At 45.9% G+C, this 26,927-nt stretch overlaps 2 protein-coding genes across 3 annotated transcripts in view; both read right to left on the bottom strand.

Moving 5' to 3' along the window:
- LOC114153081 (uncharacterized) overlaps nucleotides 1-26,072 on the bottom strand; it is a 41,682-nt gene extending 15,610 nt beyond the window's left edge. Inside the window, exon 1 of the mRNA XM_028031375.1 lies at nucleotides 25,904-26,072. The gene's annotated coding sequence lies outside the window, so the exon portion shown is untranslated. The remainder of the gene's footprint in view (nucleotides 1-25,903) is intronic.
- On the bottom strand, nucleotides 735-24,471 carry kcnj6 (potassium inwardly rectifying channel subfamily J member 6). Of its 2 annotated transcripts, XM_028031373.1 has the most exons (4): nucleotides 24,466-24,471; nucleotides 24,332-24,335; nucleotides 15,323-16,244; nucleotides 735-1,790 (listed from the first exon to the last, which is right to left on the bottom strand). In XM_028031373.1, exons 3-4 carry the CDS (start codon nucleotides 16,218-16,220, stop codon nucleotides 1,453-1,455), a joined length of 1,236 nt encoding a protein of 411 aa, XP_027887174.1. In that variant the 5' UTR covers nucleotides 16,221-16,244; nucleotides 24,332-24,335; nucleotides 24,466-24,471; the 3' UTR covers nucleotides 735-1,452. The 2 variants fall into 2 exon arrangements, with proteins under 2 accessions (XP_027887174.1, XP_027887172.1); XM_028031371.1 differs by lacking the exons at nucleotides 24,332-24,335; nucleotides 24,466-24,471 and adding an exon at nucleotides 16,829-16,958 and having other exon boundaries at nucleotides 15,323-16,242.
- Nucleotides 26,073-26,927: the final 855 nt, after the last annotated feature.

Below are 26,927 nucleotides of genomic sequence, written 5' to 3'. Positions count from 1 at the left end.
GTAATTTTCTCTTGTATCAAAACGGCCGACCGTCTCTCCATAACACAAAGGGTTACATTTTTCACAATATGCATACATTAAAACATAAAATTTTAATTTACTGACTGAATAAACAGAAAATCGTTGTTTTCTCACAATATTAGACAACTTAAACACGTATAAATAAACAGCAACCTCCTAGCTTTTGCTGAATAGAAAAATGAAATCATTTAAACTTTCCGTCTTCGCAGCTGCTGGTTGAAAAGTTTCCGCTGTTCGTCTGAATGAGCGACACGAAGCTGAAACTGCAGCAGCTTAAAGAAACAGAACCGAATAAAGTTCATTTCCATCCAACACCGAACTCTGATCGGAAAGGTTCTCTTTCCGGTTCCGGGACAGTCCGCCATCTTTACTTCTGCATTAACGTCTCGCTTTAAGGACGACCAGCGGCGCCCTCTGCTGGATGGCGGCCAAAGTACAGCACTGAAACAAGGTCTAACAGCGGACATTAGTTAATCTATTGGAACTCATCTTAATATAATAATCCATTAGTCTGCAATTAATTGTGAGTCTATTAATTGTTTACAGTCTATTAGCTTGAACTTTAAAATCAAAAAATCAAATCAAATTTTATTTGTATAGCACATTTCAGCAGCAAGGCCTTTCAAAGTGCTTTAGCTTTAAGCTTCAAAGAGTAAATCATATGAAGTCTACTAACCAGAACAATTTGTGAAAATGAAAACAAGCAAAATATGTGCATAATAAGGAACTTACTGTTTATTATTGTCTATGATTTTAGGTAACACGTGAAGGAAATATGGAGAACATCAGTTAACATCCTGCACCTGACAGGAAGTCTCCAGTGTGCAAAAAAATGCACACAAAATGCATTTTTAAAGGGCCGTTGTCTGAAGTGGATCAGCTGTAAGCAGCGAGTCATGGCTTGGTCTAGTTCAATCATAAACACACACTTTTCACCCGGGGAAGAACTCCTCATTGGTTTCACTAGAGCTTGCATCCATCCATGTTTGTCTCAGAGCGTTAATGTCGTTCAGTTTGTGCAGAATACCAGATAAATGAACTGTTACATGCTTAGATATATTTCTGAAAAAAGGTTATTGAAAGCTTTATACATACAGTAAGGCATAAAATATATACAGAACTAACCTAAAGGTAGTAGTATCAAACATCCTGTAGATAATCACACAGAAACAAAACAAAGAATCCAAAACTGCTTATAATATGTACAAAAATACTTCTGCAAATGCCCCTAGGAATATCTGGTTAGAAAAAATAACAGGGATCTGAGGAGTCGTCACATGACAGCTGAAACATGCAGAGGATTCTCAGTCCAGCTGTGGCCTCATGTCTACATGTTCTGGTTCTCCAGGTGGGAATCTGAAAAGCGGATCTAGTGAAGGATTTCTACAGTTCTCCCTCCCGCAGTGCGCTCGCTGAGCCGCTTGGTTCTCGCTACACTTTGGACTCGCTCTCCAGGTTGGCTATCTCCCCGTTCCTCTCGGCCACCTTTTCCTGGCTCTCCGGGTCGGCCTCGCTGTCCTGCTCCGACTCGGCCAGCCCCTGCTGGCTCAGCTTGCTGGCCAGCGACCAGGTGAGGGGCAGCCGGGCGCGGGCGGCCGTGTCGGCCAGCTCTTTGGCGCTGCAGGCGGGCGTGTTGGTCTCATAGATCTCGTGGAAGCTGTTGTAGTCGACCTCGTAGAAGCCGTCTTCCAGCGTCAGGACGGGCATGAAGCGGTAACCCCACTTGATCTCGCTGCTGACGTAGGAACTCCTGGCCTGACATGTCATCCCTGCAGACATAGCCAGGATCAGACACTACCGACAACACGTCACGTATCACCGCTGACATGGTAGAGATCAAAGGAAAGGTGACATTAGCATAAATCTATGGCCTAAACGACATTTCTGCACTAAATTAATCTTAGACAATCAGATTTCAGTCTGATCGACGTTTTCACTGTAAAAAATCAGATGTGCAATTTGGTCCCCCTGGAACCAACCCGCCCATGACCAAGATGGCGGCGCGTCAACAACGCGAGGCTCAGCGTCTCTCAAGAATCTGCTCTTTAGTGGTTTTTTATCTATTCATGACTGGACTTTTTTTTCAGAATTGCACAGCGTTGCTGCGCTACAGCAGACACGAACTTCTGGACCTTTGGAGCTACAATTTTGACTCTATGATCGCCGATCTCCGACTCATCCCAGAGATCTCCAGAACACCGGAGGCTGCTCACTTCTCCCGGCCGGGTGGAAGGGTACGCAGGCCGCGACGAGAACGTAAACAAAGGCGGGGTAAGCGTGGAGGGGTGCGAGCTAGGCTAATGCTAACACCACATCGGCTCCCTTTACCCAGTATTTTTCTCGCCAATGTCCGTTCTCTGGCTAATAAAATGGACGAGTTATGCCTATCCATCACGAGTGACAGACGGATTATGGACTCCATCCATCCATCCATCCATCTTCTTCCGCTTATCCGAGGTCGGGTCGCGGGGGTAGCAGCTTCAGAAGGGAGGCCCAGACTTCCCTCTCCCCGGCCACTTCTTCCAGCTCTTCCGGGGAAATCCCGAGGCGTTCCCAGGCCAGCCGAGAGACATAGTCTCTCCAACGTGTCCTGGGTCTTCCCCGGGGCCTCCTCCCGGTGGGACGTGCCCGAAACACCTCACCAGGGAGGCGTCCAGGAGGCATCCTGACCAGATGCCCAAGCCACCTCAACTGGCTCCTCTCGATGTGAAGGAGCAGCGGCTCTACTCTGAGTCCCTCCCGGATGACTGAGCTTCTCACCCTATCTCTAAGGGAGAGCCCAGCCACCCTACGGAGAAAACCCATTTCGGCCGCTTGTATCCGCGATCTCGTTCTTTCGGTCATGACCCAAAGCTCATGACCATAGATGAGGGTGGGAACGTAGATCGACCGGTAAATCGAGAGCTTCGCTTTTTGGCTCAGCTCTCTCTTCACCACGACGGACCGGTACAGCACCCGCTTGACAGCAGATGCTGCGCCAATCCGCCTGTCGATCTCCCGCTCCCATCTTCCCCCATTCGTGAACAAGATCCCGAGATACTTAAACTCCTCCACTTGGGGCAGGACACCCCCCCTGACCCGGAGAAGGCACTCTACCCTTTTCCGGCTCAAGACCATGGCCTTGGATTTGGAGGCACTGATCCCCATCCCGGTCGCTTCACACTCGGCTGCGAACCGCTCCAGCGAGAGCTGCAGATCACGATCTGATGAAGCCAAAAGGACCACATCGTCTGCGAAAAGCAGAGATGAGATCCTAAGGCCACCAAATCGGATCCCCTCAACACCTTGGCTGCGCCTAGAAATTCTGTCCATAAAAGTGATGAACAGAATCGGTGACAAAGGGCAGCCCTGGCGGAGTCCAACTCTCACCGGAAACGAGCCCGACTTACTGCCGGCAATGCGGACCAGACTCTGACACCGGTCATACAGGGACCTGACAGCCCGTATCAAAGGGCCCGGTACCCCATACTCCCGGAGAACCCCCCACAGGGCTCCCCGAGGGACACGGTCGAACGCCTTCTCCAAGTCCACAAAACACATGTAGACTGGTTGGGCGAACTCCCATGCACCCTCCAGGACCCTGCCGAGGGTGTAGAGCTGGTCCAGTGTTCCACGACCAGGACGAAAACCACACTGCTCTTCCTGAATCCGAGGTTCGACTATCCGACGGACCCTCCTCTCCAGGACCCCTGAATAGACCTTGCCAGGGAGGCTTAAGAGTGTGACCCCTCTATAATTGGAGCACACCCTCCGGTCCCCCTTTTTGAACAGGGGGACCACCACCCCAGTCTGCCAATCCAGGGGAACTGCCCCCAATGTCCATGCGATATTGCAGAGTCATGTCAGCCAACACAACCCTACAACATCCAGAGCCTTAAGGAACTCCGGGCGGATCTCATCCACCCCCGGGGCCTTGCCACCGAGGAGCTTTTTAACCACCTCGGCGACCTCGCCCCCAGAGATTGGAGAGCCCAACCCAGAGTCCCCAGGCTCCGCTTCCTCAGTGGAAGGCATGTTGGTGGGATTGAGGAGGTCTTCGAAGTACTCTGCCCACCGACCCACAACGTCCCGAGTAGAGGTCAGCAGCATACCATCCCCACTATAAACAGTGTTGGTGCCGTACTGCTTCCCCCCCCTCAGACGCCAGATGGTGGACCAGAATCGCCTCGAAGCCGTACGGAGGTCTTTCTCCATGGCCTCTCCAAACTCCTCCCACGCTCGAGTTTTTGCCTCAGCAACCACCCGAGCCGCATGCCGCTTCGCCCGCCGGTACCCATCAGCTGCTTCCAGAGTCCCACGGGCCAAAAAGGCCCGGTAGGACTCCTTCTTCAGCCTGACGGCATCCCTCACCGAAGGTGTCCACCAACGGGTTCGAGGGTTGCCGCCGCGACAGGCACCGACAACCTTGCGGCCACAGCTCCGATCGGCTGCCTCGACAATGGAGGCACGGAACACGGTCCACTCAGACTCCATGTGCCCCACCTCCCCCGGGACGTGTACGAAGTTTTGCCGGAGATGGGAGTTAAAGCTCCGTCTCACAGGGGATTCCGCCAGACGTTCCCAGCAGACCCTCACAACACGTTCGGGCCTGCCAGGTCTGACCGGCTTTCGCCCCCACCACCGGAGCCAACTCACCACCAGGTAGTGGTCAGTGGACAGCTCCGCACCTCTCTTCACCCGAGTGTCCAAGACATACGGCCGCAGATCCGATGAAATGATGACAAAGTCGATCATCGAACTGCGGCCTAGGGTGTCCTGGTGCCAAGTGCACATATGGACACCCTTATGCTTGAACATGGTGTTCGTTATGGACAATCCATGGCGAGCACAGAAGTCCAGCAACAGAACACCGCTTGAGTTCAGGTCGGGCGGGCCGTTCCTCCCAACCACGCCCCTCCAGGTCTCACTGTCGTTGCCCACGTGAGCGTTGAAGTCCCCCAGCAGAACAAGGGAGTCCCCAGGAGGAGCACTCTCCAGTACCCCCTCTAAGGACTCCAAAAAGGGTGGGTAATCTGAACTGTCGTTCGGCCCGTAAGCACAAACGACAGTCAGAACCCGTCCCCCCACCCGTAGGCGGAGGGATGCTACCCTCTCGTTCACCGGGGTGAACCCCAACGTACAGGCGCCGAGATGGGGAGCAACAAGTATGCCCACTCCTGCCCGACGTCTCTCTCCCTAGGCAACTCCAGAGTGGAAGTATGTCCAGCCCCTCTCAAGGAGACTGGTTCCAGAACCAGAGCCATGCGTCGAGGTGAGACCGACTATTTCTAGCCGGAACCTCTCGACCTCACGCACTAGCTCCGGCTCCTTCCCCACCAGAGAGGTGACATTCCACGTCCCAAGAGCCAGTTTCTGCAACCGAGGATCGGACCGCCAGGGTCCCCTCCCTTGGCCGCCACCCATCACACGGTGCACCCGACCCCTTTGGCCCCTCCCACGGGTGGTGGGCCCATGGGAGGGGGGGCCCATGTTTCCTCTTCGGGCTGAGCCCGGCTGGGCTCCATGGGTAAAAGCCCATCCACCAGACGCTCGCCATCGTGCCCCCCCTCCAGGCCTGGCTCCAGAGTGGGGCCCCGGTGACCCGCGTCCGGGCAAGGGAACACCAAGTCCAATGTTTTTACTCATCATTGGGGTCTTCGGGCTGCACTTTGTCTGGTCCCTCCCCTAGGACCTGTCTGGACTCAAATGTCATGTTTTTCACCGAAACATGGCTAAACAACAGCTGCCCGGACAATGCTATCCAGCTAAGTGGACGCCACACACACCGAGCCGACAGGACAGCAGGTGACTCCGGCAAGACCAGAGGCGGAGGTTTGTGCATTTATATTAACAAAGCTTGGTGCACAGACTCTGCTACTACCGAGAGTCACTGCTCACAGAATGTGGAGTTTTTAATGGTCAAATGCAGACCTGATTACCTCCCAAGGGAATTCACCTCGATCATCCTCACTGCCATGTACATCTCCCCGGATGCTAATGCCAAGCTAGCCATGAAAGAACTCAACTCTATGCGGCTATTAGCAAACACCAAACCAAATACCCCGAGGCTGCTTTTATTGTTGCAGGTGATTTCAATCACTCCAACTTGAAGACGGTTCTTCCCAGATTCCACCAACATGTCTCCTGCCACACCAGAGGAGACAAGACCCTGGACCACGTCTACTCCAATCTGGCTGGAGCCTACAATGTGACACCCCTCCCCAACATCGGCCAATCAGACCATCTCTCCCTGTTCCTCACACCTCGGTACTTACCACTCATCCAACGTGTGAAACCTGCCGTGAGGACAGTAAAGGTGTGGCCAGAGGGCTCAGACGCTGTGCTCCAGGACCGGTTCAGGAATACAGATTGGACTATTTACCACCATACAGACTTGGATCAGTACGCCTCATCTGTACTGAACCATATTTCCACCACCATAGAACGTGTCACCACCTGCAAACGCATTACCATGTACCCCAACCAGAAACCCTGGATGAACCGAGACGTTCGTCTCCTGCTGAAGGCCCGCAACATCGCCTTCAGGTCAGGGGATGCACAGACTTACAGTACAGCCAGGGCTGAGCTGAAGAAGGGAATCAAGAAGGCCAAACACCACTACAAAAGGAAGGTGGAGGATCATTTTTCTAACGCCAACCCCCGACGTACGTGGCAAGGCCTTCAGATTCTCACAGACTACAAGAACCCCAATACCACTTCTTCAACAGGTTCAACCAGTCCATGGCCCCCCAACCCCCTCTCTCACTGCAGCCACCCCTGCTCCTTACCACACACCTCCCCCCAGACAACACTACACTGACAACCCCCCACACACCTCAGCACAACCCCCGCCCCACATCACCACAGACCAGGTCAGAGAACAGCTGAGGAAGCTCAAGCCCAGGAAAGCAGCAGGGCCGGACCAGGTGTGTCCAAGGCTGCTGAAGACCTGCGCTACTGAACTGGGAGAGCCACTACAGCGGATCTTTAACCTCAGCCTGCAGCTAAGGGAAGTGCCCACCCTCTGGAAGACATCCTGCATCGTCCCAGTGCCCAAGAAGAACAGGCCCAGCGAGCTGAATGACTTTCGGCCCGTGGCACTTACTTCACACCTGATGAAGACGTTGCTTCCTCGGCCTCCTCAGACCCCAGGTTGAACATGCCCAGGATCTCCTGCAATTCGCCTACCAGTCAGATGTTGGTGTGGAGGATGCCATCCTCTACCTGCTGCACCGGGCCCACTCCCACCAGGATAAGGGCAGCGGCACGGTGAGGATCCTTTTTTTGGACTTCTCCAGTGCCTTTAATACAATCCAGCCCCTTCTGCTCCAGGATAAACTAAACAGCATGGGAGTAGACCTGCACCTGGTCACCTGGATCCATAGTTACCTCAGAAACAGGCCGCAGTATGTCAGGCTGAAGGACACCGTGTCTGACACTGTGGTCAGCAGCACAGGAGCCCCCCAGGGCACAGTGCTGGCCCCTCTTCTCTTCACCCTGTACTCCTCTGACTTCCACTACAACTCGGAGCTGTGTCACATACAGAAGTATGCTGATGACACAGCCATAGTCGGATGTATCAGAGACGACAGAGAGGAGGAGTATCGCTGTCTGGTGAGGGACTTTGCTCTCTGGTGCCACACAAACCACCTGGAACTCAACACCGCTAAGACGAAGGAGCTGGTTATAGACTTTGGGAGGTCCAGACCACAGCCGAGACCAGTCACATTAGAGGGAACTGAGGTTGAGGTCGTGGACGCCTACAAATACCTCGGGCTGTGGCTGGACAGTAAACTGGATTGGTCAAAACACACTAGCCACCTGTATGGGAAAGTGCAGAGCAGGATGTACTTCCTGAGGAGACTGTGGTCCTTTAACATCTGCAGCAAACTGCTCTGGATGTTCTACCAGTCTGTGATTGCCAGTGTCCTCTTCTACACCGTGGTGTGCTGGGGAGGCAGCATATCCAAGGACACGTCCAGACTGAACATTGTCCTGAGCCGTATGCAACGAAATTTTGTTCTGTATACACCCTGTGCATGCAAAATGACAATAAAGTCAGTCTAAGTCGAAGTCTAAGTCTAAGACTGGACAAACTGACCAGGCGTGCCGGCTCTGTGGTCGGCATGAAGCTGGACTCTCTGGTGACGGTGGCAGAGGCGAGGACACTGAACAAACTGCTGGACATCATGAACGATAGCAGCCACCCTCTACACGCCGTCATCAGCAGCCAGAGGAGCCGGTTCAGTGACAGACTGCTGCTTCCCAAGTGCCAGACCAATAGATTTAAGAACTCTTTTGTCCCCCATGCCGTCAGACTGTACAATTCCTCATTGGGGGGGGGGTGACACAGGACAGAGGGTAGAAGGAGTAGTGACCCCTTGTATTTTTCTCCATACTTATCAGGTCAAACCACATAGTGCAATACGATATCACTGGTCAATTTATCCGCCAAATTCTTATATTTTTTTTGTGTTGTATTTATATTTACTTATATTCTTATATTCTATATTCTTATTCCTTGTTTCTTGCATAATTTAAGGTTTTTCTTGCATAATTTAAGGTTTTGGTTACTCACATTTAGTGTGTACCTTAGTATTTAATTTGTATTTTTGTATTCTTTTGCACTTTTACTTACTGTGTGTTATCTTTGTTTTTTTGCCTGGGAGCTGCTGGTAACTTCAATTTCCTGAGGGAGTCTTCCCAAGGGATCAATAAAGTACAAGTCTAAGTCTAAGTCTACCACCCCCGCTTCTACTGATGTCTCCTTCCTCAACGAACTTAACAACTTCTATGCTCGTTTTGAGAGAGGGAATACCACAACTGCAACCAAAGCAGCTACCACCCCAGGCCAACAGCCACTGACGTTCCTCCCCACTGACGTAGGAGCGGCTCTGAGCAGGATTAAATCCCACAAGGCTGCGGGTCCTGATGGCATACCTGGATGTGTCCTCAGAACGTGCTCTGGGGTGCTGGCAGGAGTGCTGACGGACATCTTCAACCTGTCCCTGGCCCGCGCTGTGGTACCGACCTGCTTCAAGTCTACCTCCATCGTCCCAATCCCCAAGAATCCCAACCCAACCAGACTCAATGACTACCGCCCGGTAGCCCTTACCCCCATCATTACCAAGTGCTTGGAGCGGCTGGTCCTAGCACACCTCAGATCCTGTCTCCCCCCCACACTAGACCCCCACCAATTTGCATACAGATAGAACAGGAGCACAGAGGATGCAGTCTCTATAGCGCTGCACTCTGTCCTTTCTCACCTGGACAGTAAGAACACTTACGCCAGACTGCTGTTCTTAGATTTTAGTTCAGCATTCAACACTGTCATCCCATCACAACTCATTACCAAACTCACAGACCTCGGCATCAGTTCACTCATGTGTAACTGGTTGCTCGACTTCCTGACCAGTCGACCTCAACATGTCCGGCTAGACAACCACTTCTTATCCACCATCATCATAAACACCGGAGTGCCACAAGGCTGTGTGATGAGTCCCTTCCTCTACTCCCTCTTCACCTACGACTGCAGACCTGTCCATGGCTCTACGCCATCATCAAGTTCGCAGACGACACCACGGTGATCAGCCTCATCAGAGATAATGACGAGGCCGGTTACAGGGAGGAGGTAGACCGTCTGGCTGAGTGGTGCGACAAAAACAACCTGCAGCTGAACACCGAGAAGACCAAGGAGCTTATTGTGGACTTCAGGAGGAACGCTGACCCACATCCACCCATCCACATTAAGGGGACAGTGGTGGAGCATGTGGACACCTTTAAGTTCCTGGGAGTCCACATCTCCGAGGACCTGACTTGGACGACCAGCTGCTCCAAACTCATTAAGAAGGCGCATCAGTGCCTCATCTTCATGAGGACCCTGAGGAAGAACCACCTGTCCTCAGAGATCCTCACGAACTTCTACCGCTGCACCATTGAGAGCATTCTCACCAACGGTATTACAGCTTGGTACGGGAACTGCTCTGTCTTCGACCGGCAGGCGCTGCAGAGGGTGGTGAAAACTGCCCAGTATATCGCCGGGGCAACGCTCCCTGCCATCAAGGACATCTACAGGAAGCGGTGTTTGAAAAGGGCCGGGAAAATCACAAAGGACTCCACTCACCCAGCACACACACTCTTTTCCCTCCTACCCTCTGGGAGGCGCTACAGAAGCCTATGGACCAGAACCACCAGGCACCGGAACAGCTTCTTTCCCACAGCTGTCACGCTTTTGAACGCCTCCTGACATAAAACATAAACTATAAGGACTGTACTCCCCTATCCTCTCATACAACAATAACACATGGACTATCCTCACACACACACACACACACACACACACATCACGGACTGTTTTCTTCACACACACATACAACCTGTACATTTTATCTGCCATTATTTATCTATAATCCATTCCCTAACATTCTTGTATAATCTGTGCATATAGCTCCCATATTTATATTTATACACAATATCTATATCTCTTGCTATAACCCCTTATAGTCCATACATACATAGTCTTGTACATCTGTAAATAAATATTTATATCTCGTAGAGCACTTCTGGATAGATGCAAACTACATCTCGTTGCTTGTACTTGTGACAGTGCAATGACAATAAAGTTGAATTCTATTCTAAAACCGTACGTCTTTGAAAAGCAGAACTGGAGCCTCCTGCAGAAGTGTGCAGGACATTAGCATCATTAGCAACTACTGCCCATCCATACATCCATTTTCTTCCATCCTTATCCCATTGGGGTCAGGAGGCGCTGGTGTCTCTCCAGAGGTCAAAGGGCGAGAGGAGGGGTCACCTGGACGGGTCACCAGTCCATCTCAGGGAAACACAGAGACAGACAACCACACACACTCACACCTAACTTATACAGACCAATTAACCCAACAGTCATGTTTCTGGACTGTGGGAGGAACCTGGAGAACCTGGAGAACCCGGAGAACCCACCATGCACAGGGAGAACATGCTAACTCCATGCAGAAAGACGCGGACGGGAATCGAACCCAGAACCTTCTGGCTGCAAGGCAGCAGGTTTGCTGCCCATCCATAACTCACATAAATGTAAACGTTATTTACAAAATCAAACATTTGAACAATAAAGAAGCAAAAATTCTCTAAAATGTTATGCAATTTAAAAATGACATCATCAGGTTGATTAGCAGAATAAATGATTGAAAGCATCAAATATTTGAGGCATAAAATGCAGAATATAGTTTCCATGTAACGTTGGTTAATGTCTGACTGTCCGCTTCACTCAGATGTGATAATTTTTCCTATCGTTTCACTCGTTTATTAAGTTGGTTTGGAGTTTTTTTGCTTTCCTTTTAATTAGTGAGCTTGTATTTTTATTATTGATCATCTATTGAGCTACTATCATTGGTAAAATTGCTGTCAGAAATGGAGTCAGAGTTATGAAGATCTCTGCTGCATTAGAGAGTAAAAAGCAGTAAGATGATAACTAAATATTAAAGAGTTTGACTTTATTAAAGCAGTAAAGTGTGCGGCTGCTTCAGCTCCGTCTAACCCAGGGGGGCCCAAAGTGGGTCCCTGAGGCCCGGCATCCTGCAGGTTCTAGTCTCTCCCTGGTTTAACACACCTGGATCCAGTGATGGATCATTAGAAGATCACTGACCTGCTGAGGAGGTTGTTACTAAAACCAGGGAGGGAATAAAACATGCAGGATGCCGGGCCTCCAGGACCCACTTTTTTATTTTAATTCCTTTATTTAATCAGGTAAACCCCGTTGAGATCTAGATCTCATTTTCAAGAGGGACCTGAAACAAACTTCACTCCCCGTCAGGGAATCGAACTCCGGTCTCCCGCATGACAGGCGGGGATACTCACCACTATACTAACAAGGAGTCACCCGTCACTTTGGACCCCCCTGGAACCAACCCGCTGCAGAACCTCCAGTTTCTGGGCAAAAACTCATTAATTTAGCAAAACTTGCTGGAAGTTAAAAGCAGCAGAGTTCAGGTGATGGGAGGAAAAAATGCAGCAACATAAAACTCAGAATGAGTTTTACCCAGAACTCCTTAAATGGGATATTTAATTTCATCTGATTTAAAATGTGTAAAATGATCCAGTTATTAATCTGTTCATTTCTCAGCCCTGCTGTGTTGATGCTGTCAATGACAAATGAATCATTTTAGTATTTTTACCTGCAGAAAATGATCAAGTATTCAGTGAAGGAAAGCTGTTAAGAAACTGTTTTAAAAATATTTAAATAATAAAATATTTAAGAAAGGAATTAAATTATTTGTTTATTTATATTTTTTGCATATTTTCAACATTATACAAGGAGCGTTAAATGTAAAATCTCCAGAATGAGTCATTTTTATCCAATTAATCACTAAAATAATAAAAATTCCTAATATGGATTATTTGACACATAAACAGGGATTAAGGGATAATCTGAAAACAGATTCAAAACTCTGAATCTTTTCCTTAAAAAACATTTTCAGTCATTTTGGACACCGTGGGTTAATCTGCACATAAATCTCAATTTTAATATCCAGTTCCAGGTTTTTACTCTTCCTGCTGCATTGGAGAGGAAAAAGCAGAAAAAGGAGAACCGAATATGAAAGAGTTTGAGTTTATGGGCTTAGAAGGAGCAAACAAAACTCTGACTGGAGTTTGTTCCACCGTTAAATCATTTTCCATATTATTAATTATTGCGCTCGGTGTCAACAAAACACTTTATTTATAAAACTATAATCTGTTTTCAGGGAGGAGTTCTGCTAAAAGGACAATCAAATCATTTCAGCTTAAAACTGTTTAGGATTTCTGAGGATGAAAGTCTGGATTATTAGATGATGACAAGAATAAATTTAGAAATATAATCATTTTCTGTCCAAATTCATCAAACTGAAGTTATAATTTCTGGACCTAAAGAGGAGCAATCTAGAGTTATAGATCTAGAGTTACAGATCTAGAGTTATAGATTTAGAGTTATAGATCTAGAGCTACAGATCTAGAGTTACAGATCTAGAGTTATAGATCTAGAGCACAGGTCTCAAACTCCAGGCCTGGAGGGCCGCTGTCCTGCAGGTTTTAGATGTGCCTCAGGTACAAAACACAGGAATGAAATGGCTTCATCATCTCCTCCTGGTGTAGATCGGTTCTCCAGAACCTTAATGACCTCATTATTCTGTTCAGGTGCAGCAAAGACACATCTAAAAGTTGCAGGACTGCGGCCCTCGAGGACTGGAGTTTGAGACCCCTGATCTAGAGTTATACATCTATAGTTATAGATCTAGAGTTATACATCTAGAGTTACAGATCTAGAGTTACAGATCTAGAGTCAATGTACAGCTGCAGTTATTACAACTCAAACCAGCGATCATCCTGAAACCTGGAGTAGTGATGACCTCTGACCTCTGACCTGACCCTCCAGAGCCACATAAAGACGGTCACAAAGTTGCCTTCTATCAGCTGAACAACATCTAGATGACTAATATCTCAGTGAGATCTAGAGAAACTCATCCAGTCGCTTTGATTCCTGCAGCAGCGTCTGTCCAACAAATCAATCCTCCAGCTGCAGCTGATCCAGAACGCTGCTGCTGGAGTTCTGACCAGAACCAGGAGGATAGAGACATAAACCCAGTTCTCCAGAACCTCCACTGGCTCCCTGTAGCTCAGAGGATAAACTTTAAATCCTGTTAGTTTATAAACCACTGAACGGATCAGAACCACAACACATTAAAGATCTGCTGCTGCTGCTGGATCAACCTTCCAGACCCATCAGGTTCAGGTTCTGGTTCTGGTTCTGCATCAGAAACACTGAGATCCTTTAAATCCAGACTAAAAGCAGCTGGTTAGAGTTTTACTTGAAACGTAATCAATAATCAATTTAACGATGGAACTCAACTTAATGTCCCGATTGATTGTTGATTCTGTTTCATGACTTTGTGTTTCTATGATGTAAAGAAAAGCTGCTGAAACTTTCTGTACAGATCAAATTGGATTTTTGTTTTTATCAAAAGCAGCTTGTTCAGTATTGACACATAAATTTCACTGAAGTGGAAAAATGTCTGTGAAAACAAAAGGATTTTATATTTTTGATTGTTTTTACAGTACAAAATTAAAGAATCTTAAACTGTCCAACTTTCCAACATCTGTTGTTTGTTAACAGGTCTGAGTGGAGCTTATTTCAAAATTCAACTTATTAAAATGAAGCTAATAAAAATTCTCATTTCCTAAACAAAGGGAAAATATTTCCAGGTTGTCTACTTTTGTTTTGTTCACGCAGAAAGATTCATATTTACATGTAAAACAAATATGTTAGAGGTAGAAAAATGGTTTTGACATGTAGAAATATTATGCCTCATCAAATCTTTTAGAGTTGAACATGTTTATTATATCTAGGGCTGAATGATTAATCAGGTTAATCTGATTAATCATTTATTGACATAATCATCAACTAATTTAGAACGTGATTAATAACTAACTGTAGTAAACATCCGCTCTCCAGATTCTGCCCGTTTTCATCGTATTAATCGATTAGTTGCAGCAGTAATTATATTAAATAATAATAATCTTCTCTAAAACCTAATAACTCTCACTCTGTTCGAGTCCAAAATGTAAAAATGACTCAATCATGTTTCAATTACAGCGACCAAAATAAACGACTGCTCATATTTTTGATGAATTAAAACAAAATGTGCATCATAAGAATTTGAGTCTTTGTGGAACTGAAACATAAAAATACCTTTCATGTTTCTATAATCAGTTTCAAAGGGAACCGATTATGCAAAATTTACAATTTGCGCATTTTTCTTCTTCCGTTTTGGTTTTGCTGCTTTTAAATCAGACCATGCGCTTAAAAACACCCAGACGTTTTTGGCAATAAGTTCATGTTTCCATGTTTTATGGTGTCTGAAAAATGAGCCGTTAAAAAAATGTCCCGATCGTTGAGTCACAATCGACATGTATTATACCGTTACCTAGCAACCCCGGCTGACCTCCAGCGTTTGGTCAGCTGGTTTTTATGCATTGCTGGAAAAGACATGAGTTTAGTTGTTGACTTGCTGCATTCTGGCTGGTTGAGCAGGAGGCTCCACTGATGCTTTTCAAAGTTGTACAGTTGTATAATTGCTCGTCTGTTTGCAGCTATTTTCACTCCAAATAGGCAGAACTAATCAGACTGAAATCTCATCATCTAAGAATGATTTAGTGATAAATAATGAACATGTTTTGTATAGGCCATTGACCGATCCTAATCTGTTCCAGGAAGCTGGTCACCTTTAGAAATCTTAAATTGAATTAAATATTGTGCAGGAAGGTTGTTAATTCCTGAGTGTGAACTGACCTGTGGCCTCCACCATTCCCTCCAGGATCACAACGATCTCCAGCTCTTCCTTGGCCAGGTGAGCCTGGGAGATCTCCCAGAAGGGACTGTGCTGGTTTATCTCGTGGCAGATGATGAGCGGTGACACCAGGAACAGCCGGTCGTCTCCGGTGTTGTAGCCTACGTTAATGTCCGTCTGGTTGAGAGGAATGAACTCCCCCTCCTTGGTCTGCTTGGACTTGATGAGCTTGGCTCTGATCGAAGCCTCTACGATGTGCGAGTTTCGGAGGTCTCCGACTCTGAACATCAGGCACAGCCGTCCGTCTCTCATGGAGATGACGGCGTTGGTGGAAAACACAAGAGTCTCCGCTCGCTTCTTGGGCTGCGAGATCTTAACAAACATGCAGCCCACCATGAAGGCGTTGACGATGGATCCCAGCACTGACTGGACCAGAAGCAGAACGATTCCCTCGGGGCATTTGTCCGTGATAACTCTGTATCCATAGCCGATGGTGGTCTCCGTCTCTATGGAGAACAGGAAGGCAGATACGAAGCCGTTGAGGTTGTTGACGCACGGAGTCCACTGACCATCAGTTATATGGTCCAGGTCGCCGCGGAGGTAAGCGATGAGCCACCACATCAGGCCGAAGAACAGCCATGTCACCGTGTACACCAGCACGAAGATGAACAGGTTGAACCGCCACTTCAGGTCCACCAGCGTGGTGAAAATGTCTGTCAGGTAGCGGTAGGTCTCGCGGACATTCCCGTGGTGGACGTTGCACTTCCCATCTTTCTGGACGTAGCGCTGGATCTTCTTTGCTCTGTCTATCTCTGCCAGCTGCTTGGGCAGGTCCTCCCGGGCCTGCTTGGGCAGTTTGGGTTTCCTGACGGCGGCCGGACTCTCCACATCCTGCTCCATTTGGCCTCCGGGGGATTCAAGCCTACAAGACAAACATGGAAACTGTTAAGAGTCAGATGGCAGCTGCACGTCTGATTGTCCTTTCTATGTTACCACTAGCTGTTACAAAATGCTACATATCAAATATGACTTAATACATTTTACTCCCTGAATTAACGCCTTGAAATTGTCTCTCTGTCTCTTTAAGAAGCTCCTACTGTTTCTGAAGCTCCGCCTCCAGGAAGTCGTCCTAACATGGCTCCTCTATTAACCCTTTAACGTTTTTACCAGCGTCACTCTGAGCAGCAGAGCTCAGCTATTTGCTGCAGGCTTGTCTAAAGGAGCTGAATGGGGGAGGAGCTAAGCCTCGAAGGCAGGGGTAGGTTCATCCAGGTGTTTTAACACCTGGATGGTTGCCATAGAGATTAATGGGCTTCTCAAATATGAAAGAATCAAATCAACACTCCATTATAACATGATATAAAGATAAAAAAGTCAATTTTACATAATACTGCCCCCTTAAATATCATATTGCAATGAAAGCAATAAATTAATGAGTCTAATTTAACATTTTATTGCTGCTTTGTTTACAATTCATCATTTTTAAATGGCACCAGTTCACAAAAAACCTTCAGTTTTGTATAATCCAGTTATATTCAGCTGAGTCCTTCTTCAGTCCGGTCGACCCGGTTCTACTGGAACCAGAACATCTGTTCCACCTCCAGCTGCTGTGGTTCTGACCCAAACCAACCTGCTCCCCTCCTGGCCTGTGGGGGCGCTGCACCAAGAACCACTGAAGGAAACCACACAAAAACCTCTGAAGACACTGAGAGCAACTTCCTTCTTCACCAGATGGAAACAAGATGGAGGCGTCAGATTTTAGTGTTGGAGGATTTCTCTTTAGTCTTTGGCTGAAGACCAGGAGCCATTTCTGCTGCTAGTGCTAGGCTAGCACGTTAGCTTTGGTTGTATTTACCCAGAATGCCCTGCGCTGTAGTCCACTTCCTGCTTTTGGAGCAGGCTTTGCTCCACTTGGCGTTCATATTCAAACCAACCAGAGTTCACTTCAACTGAACCCAGACCGAGGTTTGGAGGACCAGAGGTCAGGGGTCAGAGGTCGGTTAGTGTTCACACTTAGGCAAACGGACCGGAGTCAGGTTAAAGTGGACCAAACAGGTCTGGTGCGAATGCAGCCTCAGGGTTCGGTTTGAATCCTTCCCTCGGCCGCCTAGCAGGAGAAATCTTTGTAATATTTTACATTTTTAGTAGCTTAAGTTAAACATTATGCATTTGAAAACAGCAGCAGATATCAATTCTGTGATTTCATTGAGTTGCATCAATAAATGAGCGGGAACTAAAAGTTAGAAAGAATTATCTTAACTATTACAGTAATTGTTGCTTTCCTTTTTAAGTTAAATAAATCAGATCATGTAATGAATTCCTGTTTAGTTTTTATGAAACGTGGTGATGTTATGTTTATATGAAATAAATCACATGGAAACACAATGCACCCTGTTTCCAGTACGACCCAGTGGACCCATCGGACCAGTCTGAGCCGCCTGATGGGACGTTTCCTATGTGGCAAATCAAAACGCTCCGGCTCTCCTCGGTTTAAAGTCCAGAGCGAAGATTCAGCAAAACGCGTCATGTCCCACAGCCACAGAGGAAACATTTCACTGCTAGCAGGAGAAACGAGCCGCAGTAACGAGTTCAAACCGGCCGGCAAGTTTTATCTCCTGCTGTTATGAGAGAAACTCCGTCCGTCCGTCCGTCCATTTTCTTCTGCTTATCCTGGGTCGGGTCGCGAGGGTCGCAGCTTCAGAAGGGAGGCCCAGACTTCCCTCTCCAGCCACTTGTTCCAGCTCCTCCAGGGGAATCCCAAGGCGTTCCCAGGCCAGCCGAGAGACATCGTCCCTCCAGCGTGTCCTGGGTTTTCCCCTCCTCCTGGTGGGACATGAACTCCTCACCAGGGAGGCGTCCAGGAGGCATCCTGGCCAGATGCCTGAGCCTCAACTGGCTCTTCTCGATGTGAAGGAGCAGTGGCTCTACTCTGAGTCCCTGCTGGATGACTGAGCTTCTCTCTCTAAGGGAGAGCCCAGCCACCCTACGGAGAAAACCCATTTCGGCCGCTTGTATCCGCGATCTCGTTCTTTCGGACATGACCCAAAGCTCATGACCATAGATGAGGGTGGGAACGTAGATCGACCGGTAAATCGAGAGCTTGGCTTTTTGGCTCAGCTCTCTCTTCACCACGACGGACCGGTACAGCGCCGCTTGACGGCAGACGCTGTGCCAATCCGCCTGTCGATCTCCCGCTCCCTTCTTCCCTAATTCGTGAACAAGATCCCGAGATACTTGAACTCCTCCACTTGGGGCAGGACACCCCCCCTGACCCGGAGAAGGCACTCTACCCTTTTCCGGCTCAAGACCATGGCCTCAGATTTGGAGGCACTGATTGTCATGCGATCCTAAGGCCACCAAACCGGATCCCCTCAACACCTTGGCTGGTCTAGAAATTCTGTCCATGAAAGTGATGAACAGAATCGGTGACAAAGGGCAGCACTGGCGGAGTCCAACTCTCACCGGAAACGAGCCCGACTTACTGCCGGCAATGCGGACCAGACTCTGACACCGGTCATACAGGGACCTGACAGCCTGTATCAAAGGGCCCGGTACCCCATACTCCTGGAGAACCCCCACCGGGCTCCCCGAGGGACACGGTCAAGCACCTTCTCCAAGTCCACAAAACACATGTAGACTGGTTGGGCGAACTCCCAGAACCCTCCAGGACCCTGCTGAGGGTGTAGAGCTGGTCCAGAGTTCCACGACCAGAACCACCCTGCTCTTCCTGAATCCGAGGTTCGACTATCCGACGGACCCTCCTCTCCAGGACCCCTGAATAGACCGTGCCAGGGAGGCTTAAGAGTGTGACCCCCCTATAATTAGAGCACACCCTCCGGTCCCCCTTTTTGAGCAGGGGGACCACCACCCCAGTCTGCCAATCCAGGGGAACTGCCCCCGATGTCCATGCGATATTGCAGAGTCGCGTCAGCCAACACAACCCTACAACATCCAGAGCCTTAAGGAACTCCGGGCGGATCTCATCCACCCCCGGGGCCCTGCCACCGAGGAGCTTTTTAACCACCTCGGCGACCTCGCCCCCAGAGATTGGAGAGCCCAACCCAGAGTCCCCAGGCTCCGCTTCCTCAGTGGAAGGCATGTTGGTGGGATTGAGGAGGTCTTCGAAGTACTCTGCCCACCGACCCACAACGTCCTGAGTAGAGGTCAGCAGCACACCATCCCCACTATAAACAGTGTTGGTGCCGTACTGCTTCCCCCCCTCAGATGCCGGGTGGTGGACCAGAATCGCCTCGATGAGAGAAACTGTCGAAAATAAATATTTTTCACAATCGAGCCTGTCTAAAGCAAAGTTCAGAGTTCAGCAAACATCCAACGCAGCTTTTTCTCCAATGCCCACTCATTATGTATTTTAAATTAGTGCTGCTCTCTTTACGGTTTTAAAGATATTTTATTTCACATGAAACTAGTATTTTGTCTGTGCTGCAGAAAAACGGGATTGAAAATGAGTAAATACTAGATGTCCAAGTACATGTCAATAAATTAAAAATGTCCGTCAGATTGATGTAGATGTTTAACGTACTTTTCATTAAGTCCACAATGTAATAAAAATGTTTTTAATTGGTTTGATGTAATTTTTTAATCTTAAATGTCACGTTTACATTAGCTTTCAGTGGGTTAGTGTTATTAATTAATAGAAATAAACACCTGAAAACAACTATATATGTTATTAATTATATAATGACTTTCACTTAATTGAGTTACAGAAAAACATTATTTACTGAGACTTGGCTGTATTAGGGATTTTGCTTGAAATCTATCAACACAATTCAAACTAAACCTTTAAATATGAATTATAAAATATAAGCTAATTGCCTTTGATATTTTTCTTAAAATCAACTTTTCAGGTTTTTTTTACTTTTTAATTGGTTTTCTGCTTAATTGATAACCTCAGACTCTAGTTTGCCTTTATCCCAAACCTCCTGTATTATAGAAATTATACAAACTAAACGAGCAGCTGTTAAAGGTGCAATAATGTTTATAAGGACTATATTCTTTTACATATTTGTTAAAATTGACCTATCAGTTGAGAAGGAGATGGATCTGTTCAGATTATCTGTCTCAACATGGTGACAATTTGACAAAAACATTTTATTAGTTACTGCAGCTTTAGCAGCCAGCTAAACATAAAGCAGTAGGCCTAAAAAACACTTATAAAATAAACTTTTGGATGCTTGTAAAACGTGTGATCACACTCCTGGATTAAATTGCTGTCAGCCTTTACATGTGTTCAACACTTTTCCCATTTTAAACCTCTCAGACTCCATTTATGTAACATCCAAACATGATAACTCTCATATCAGAGCTGAAGCTATTGATGCTGCGCAGCTCTGCTAGCAGGAGGAAGCAGGAAAAGCAGCAGAAATAGAGACAGTAAATCTCTCCTCTCTGCTGAAGCTTCTCGCGCTCGCCGGGGGAATATGGGAGCGCGAGCAGCGCTGGTTTCTATGGCAACTCGCGGCTCGGCTCCACGGCGCGCGGAGTGCAGCAGGAATGTAAAAGCTGGATGAGGCCGTGGCGCTGGGCAGCCCTAGCCTGTTTCATCTCGTTTGGGCAGAACAATGTCCTAGGAGCTGCCATTCATCTAACATCTGTTTTTTTGTCGCTCGCAATATTCTGAATAAAACAATAAATAAATAAAAATAAACCAACAATACAGGCCTGTTGGGAAGAGGTTCGCTCCAAAGATACAACAAAGGACTGGGAACACTGGGAACTAATTACACTGCTAGTACTACTGCAGACACCAACATGCACACATTTACAATAAAATCATTTAGAAATGTACATTTATTGTGGGTTGGAGTTTGACGTTATGTTTGGTTTACATGGCAAGATTTTCAAAACATAACAGATCCGACAATTTAAAAAAGTCATAAATATAAGAGGTTTGGTTCTACAGTGTGCGGTGCAAGAGATAGATAAGATAAGATAAATCTTTATTGTCATTGTCACAAGGACAACGAAATTCAAAAGGTGCCATCAGTCGGTGCATATGCCCAAAAACAAAAAATAACTGTCTCACAATTCACACACAACGCAAGAATCAACAAACAACTGGAAAAAAAACTAATAAATAAGAACAGCCACATTCTCACATCCATCATTCATGATGATTAATGGTTGTTTTTGATTGCATTTAGTTTTGTTATTGCTATCGAGTAGAAACTGTCTCTGAGACGGTTGGTTCTGGTTCTGGTTGCTCTGTATCTTGTGCCTGAAGGCAGCAGTGTGAACAGAGAAGGTCCGGGGTGAGAAGTGTCCTTTGTGATGTGTTGTGCTTTTCTTAGACAGCGGTCGCTGTGCAGGTCCTCCAGTGAGGGGAGAGGGCAGCCAATGATTTTTTGGGCTGTATTCACAACCCTTTGGAGAGCTTTCCTTTGAGCCGTAGTGCTGCTGTTATACCACACGCAGATACAGTAGGTCAGTATGCTCTCTATGGAGCACTTGTAGAAGGACACCAGCAGCTTCTCCTTGATGCTGTTCCTCCTGAGAACCCTCAGGAAGTTCAGTCTTTGCTGGGCCTTTTTTATCAGCTCCAAGGTGTTCATGTTCCATGTGAGGCCCTGTTCAATGTGGACCCCCAGGAAACGGAAATCAGCTACCCTCTCCACACATTTTCCCCCAATGGTTAGTGGTGTAATGTCCGTTTTATTCCTCCTGTAATCTATTATGAGTTCTGTAGTCTTTGAGTTGTTGAGGAGCAGATTGTTCTCCCTGCACCACACCACCAGCCGCTCCACCTCTCCCCTGTAGGCGGACTCGTCGCCTCCTGAGATGAGCCCCACCACTGTGGTGTCATCAGCAAACTTGATGATGGTGTTGCTGTGGTGGGCAGAGGTGCAGTCGTATGTGTACAGACAATAGAGCAGGGGGCTCAGCACACAGCCCTGTGGAGAGCCAGTACTAAATCTCTGCATCAAGCCAAAATATCGAGTCGATATCAGTAATGGAACATGATAAGACTGAAACGTTCATTTCAGAATCCCTCTTAAAATTTTATTTTACTTTTCTATTGTAGATTCTCAACTCTAAAGTAAAAAAGATTTTTGCATAGATTTGCTCACAAATAATAACTTCTGCACTTTGTTTACGGTAAATCAATTACTCATACGATAAATTAAATCTATTGACTTCATTTCAATTATCGGCATTATCGTCTCTTCTGACCTTTTTCTCTTTCTGTTAATGACACCGAATGAAAAAAGGCTCAACTCCGGTGCTCTCCACTGACCCTCCCTTCCTCATTTCCTTAGTGTAAAGCCCAGCGCAGAGACCCGATCTTAGAGCTGTCGGCCGATTGTCGGCCCATTTTCAAAACCTAACAGACCAAACATTAGCCGACAGAAATCCTAGGTATAACGGTTCCATCGGGTTCGGTCCTGCCGTGTGGTGTCCAACAATGGGCACCAAATAATGGCTACAAGTTCAGTGAACTAATTTTAAAACCAGGCATTAATCAATGCTTTACTACAATCTACCTGCAATGCATGTGGCTAGTGTCAGAGTAAAGTCCTGACTGAATGAAAATCATTAGAACCTATTTACGTCACGTAACGAAGAACAGCTGAAAAGTTACTGGGTTTATCAACTGCGGTAGCAATTTAGCTCCAACTCCTCCTCTTGTCATTTCTATATTCTTTGCATGTTGAATAAACATTAATGTTGTTTCCACATATCATCTCCAATGTCCGCTGTTGCTCCGTGTCAGCTGTTTGGGATTCCCCTCCATAATTTCCCCTCAGAAAACACGGAGGAGAATCCTCGCTTTCTGATTGGCTACCTGTCACATTCAACAGGTGGAGTTAAAGCTCCCAGTCGGGGAAAACCTCTGATTTAGATCAGAGCGGCAACGACGATCTACCGTAACACACCACACAATCTTAGAAAGACCAACGTTTTAAGATTGTTATAAGGGGAAAAATAGGAGCAAAAAATCATGTAGTGTGAACTATTGCATCAGGTAGTCGATGTGCCCATCTTCTGTATTTAAATCTAATTATTACTGAAGGGCAACATAATATACATACTTCATAATCTGCACTCTTTTGGTTGAATGCAGTATTTATTTCCACTTTGGCTTTATGTTGTTTAGTTTTTATCAAGTACATTTTTTGTTAATGGAGACTGAGAATCCATTTTGTTTTTGGTTGTTTTGTTTATTTTGTTTATCAGCTCCAGTGTTAAATATTCTTTTGAAAATAAAGTGTATCAATCTTTGGCAGGAAATCACATCATTATTACATCATTTCCATTAAATCAGTGTAAAAAGGTCTTCAGACAATATTATCGTTTATCGCAATAATTTTTGAGACAATTAATCGTTGAGCAAAATTTGCTATTGTGACAGGCCTATTTAGAAAACAATGCAGAAAAAAAAATTATTTGTTTTTCTATTGTTTCTGTTTATAATGTCAATATAATGAAAGCATTTTATAAACACATATACACTTTAACAAAATAATAGAAAGGAAAAACTCAAAAACGAATAAAGGTCAGGGGCCTCGTGCATAAAACAGTTTGCAGTTTTCACACTAAAACTTGGCGCACGGAAAAATTTAGGAAAGTGCGGCGCACAAAATAAAAATCGGATGCATAAAACCGTGGCCGCGCACCTTTCCTTTATAAATCCTAATTTGCGGAAGCAGAGCAGCTGCTGCTCCGCCTGTCGCCTCCATAAATGCATCTTAATGTAAATTGGTATAAATACCCGGAAGTCTGCCGCTGCGTGAAGCAGTAACCATGGCAACGTCCTTGTTCGAAGCTGTAAAAGTGTTTATAATAATTATATTTTTTATTTAAAAGGTGCTTTGAGGACACATAATGTCACCTCACGAAAATAAAAATACATTTTAAAGAAAAAAATCCAAATTAAAAAAATGAAAAATAAAGAGATCCTGTAAATGGCTGTTAGAGCAGCAGAGCGTTCAGCCGGATTTAAAGACAGTCAGAGAGTCTCTGAGTGGGAATGTGGACGATTATTGTAAATACTAGATGCTTCATGTCCAGAAGGAGCATTCACATAGCGGGCGGCTGCAGCTGGACCGGTACCGGTACCGTTACCTGCTTTAAGTTCTGCTCAGAGCTCCAGGATGATCAGTCTGGATGAATCTAAACGCTCAGAAACCAGCAGATCAATCTGATCTCTGATCAATGGCTCCATGTTCTCCATCAGAGCCAAAGCTCCTCAGGTAGCGGCTCACCTTGATGCAGCTACTGATATACCTGGGATTGCATTCACACCTGATCACCTTCAATCAATCAAACCTGTTGATTATTTTTAATCAGCAGGTTGGAGTTAATCTGCTGATCCAATTTTAGTGACAATGAAATGACCCATAGATGCATTTCGGCGCTTCGGCTCTCGGACCGATGAGTTACATCTTTAGGAGACACAAACTGAGGAAAAGTACTATTTACATTCTAGTGAGGTTTTCACATACTTTTATTTTGATTTTCTTTATTTTGTCTGCGTGTTAGCTTATTGTCTGAGGATAAATGTGGTTCAGTTTCATCATTTACGATTAAACAAAATATTAAAACCATGAAAAAACATCGGGTTTGATGCTTCTTGGTCTGAATAACTGAATGTCGTCAAATCATTAGATCATTCACACACCTGCTATAAACTTATTGCATCTCTAGCTGTTTACATTATAAACATGTATAATATAAGATACTTTTACTGGCCAACTGGTTTATTGACCAGTTGATTTCTGGGAGCTGATTTCCATAATTTTGGGGCATCGTGATCAGCTGATTCTTACATGTGAAGCTGATCTGATCTTCATCAGCAAAGGTTTAAAAATCATCTCTGTCCTCTTCTGCTCTGCAGTGAGACGTTTAACTGACAGACCGACCCACCAGGTCTGAACGTTTACAGCTAACAATATTCACCTCATTGTTACCAACTCAGTGACTTTCTTGCTACATTTCAGACAAAAAAAAATTCATATCAGCCAAAATCAGCAGGTCAGGCTTTTAAAGATCGGTAACCAGGGATCGGCCTGAAAACTGCAATCGGTGCAGCTCTACACATATTCATGACGTTCTTTGATTAAATTCATTTCTCTTAAGTGTTACTCCAACAGCTAAAATGTTATTTACACCAGGTGAGTCTTTCTCCCCTTAGAATATGGACCGGTACTGGTACTGGTACTGGTACCGGTACCGGACTGATTCTGAGCCTTCAAATGATTTTAACAGAAGTTTCTCATAACTTAGAAGTTGATGTAAAAATAATGTTTTAGCCACTAAATGATTTTGCTCAGCAGCAAACAACATAGAGCAGCTCATCATGTAGCAGCTTGTAGCCTGACGGAAAAACATTTAGCTAACAATGTCAAACATTGACAAGTTTTAATTATTCTTATTAAAGATGGTTTGAAGCCAAAATAGCTCAGAAACATCCAGAGCCACCATGAGAATCAACTCATTTAAAGTTTAAACTCTAGCATAAATGTTTACTGCTGAACTGGACCGGTCCAGGTTGCTATCAAGCTAATGTTCTGTTAGCAGCTTTACTAATCTTTTACATTTCATTAGCAAGACTCATTAAAACAAACCTTTATCTTGGCTTTTTCTATTCTTCCTCTTTCTTTTCTCTCTCCCTGAAGGATCAGTCCTTTTCTGAGACATACTGTAGTTTTACTGACTTAACTTCTGACCGGAGCTTTGGACCTTTGGATGTTCTGAACAGCAGCTCGTTACCGGCGAAGCGTGCGGTACCTACCGCGGCCACCAGGGGGCCCCAAGAGCAATTTCTTTTTTTTTTTTTCTTTTATCCATAAAATAAAGATTTCTACATTCATTATCAAATATATATTATTGTAAAAACAGATCCTTCAAATTGTGTGTTTTTGATATTATAATGACATAGAAATTATTACTAAAAAAAAAAAAATCAGCTCCATTGAGGGGGCCCCTTGGTGGCCCTAAGCGGCTGCTTAGTTTGCTTTGCCTTGGGCCGGCCCTGTAGTCACTGATAGCTAATGCTAGCTTGTGCAAAAAATAAGAGGATATTCAATATAATCTGTTATGTTACAAAGAAATTCAGGTTCTTGACTTAATTTAAAACGTTTTAAGCTGCTTTACTAATCTTCTGTTGCAGCAAGCTGTACTACTATGCTATCGCTAGCTTTTACATAAACAGACCAGATTAAATGGAGAATCAGTGAGACATTTACTTCATCCATCCATCATCCATCCATCAACCATCCATCCATCATCCATCCACCCATCCATCATCCTGCCATCCATCTATCATCCATCCTTCCATCATCCATCCATCCATCATCCATCCATCATTCATCTATCATCCATCCTTCCATCATCCATCCATCCATCATCCATCCATCATCCTTCCATCATCCATCCATCATCCATCTATCATCCATCCTTCCATCATCCATCCATCCATCATCCATCCATCCATCCATCCATCCATCCATCACCAATTATCCATCTATAATCCATCCATCCATCATCCATCCATCATCCATCCATCATCCATCCATCCATCACCAATTATCCATCTATAATCCATCCATCCATCCATCCATCATCCATCCATCCATCCATTTATCATCC

Source organism: Xiphophorus couchianus, chromosome 11, assembly GCF_001444195.1.
Source record: "Xiphophorus couchianus chromosome 11, X_couchianus-1.0, whole genome shotgun sequence".
Classification (NCBI taxonomy): domain Eukaryota; kingdom Metazoa; phylum Chordata; class Actinopteri; order Cyprinodontiformes; family Poeciliidae; genus Xiphophorus; species Xiphophorus couchianus.
The sequence above is the reverse complement of the archived record's forward strand: the minus strand, read 5'-3'. Positions and strand labels throughout refer to the sequence as shown.

Coding starts and splice junctions, on each gene's coding strand:
- kcnj6 (XM_028031373.1), bottom strand. CDS start 16,220: ATGGAGCAGGATGTGGAGAGTCCGGCCGCCGTCAGGAAACCCAAACTG. Junction 1,791..15,322: donor GGGAATGGTGGAGGCCACAG/GTCAGTTCACAC, acceptor CTATGTCTGCAG/GGATGACATGTCAGGCCAGG.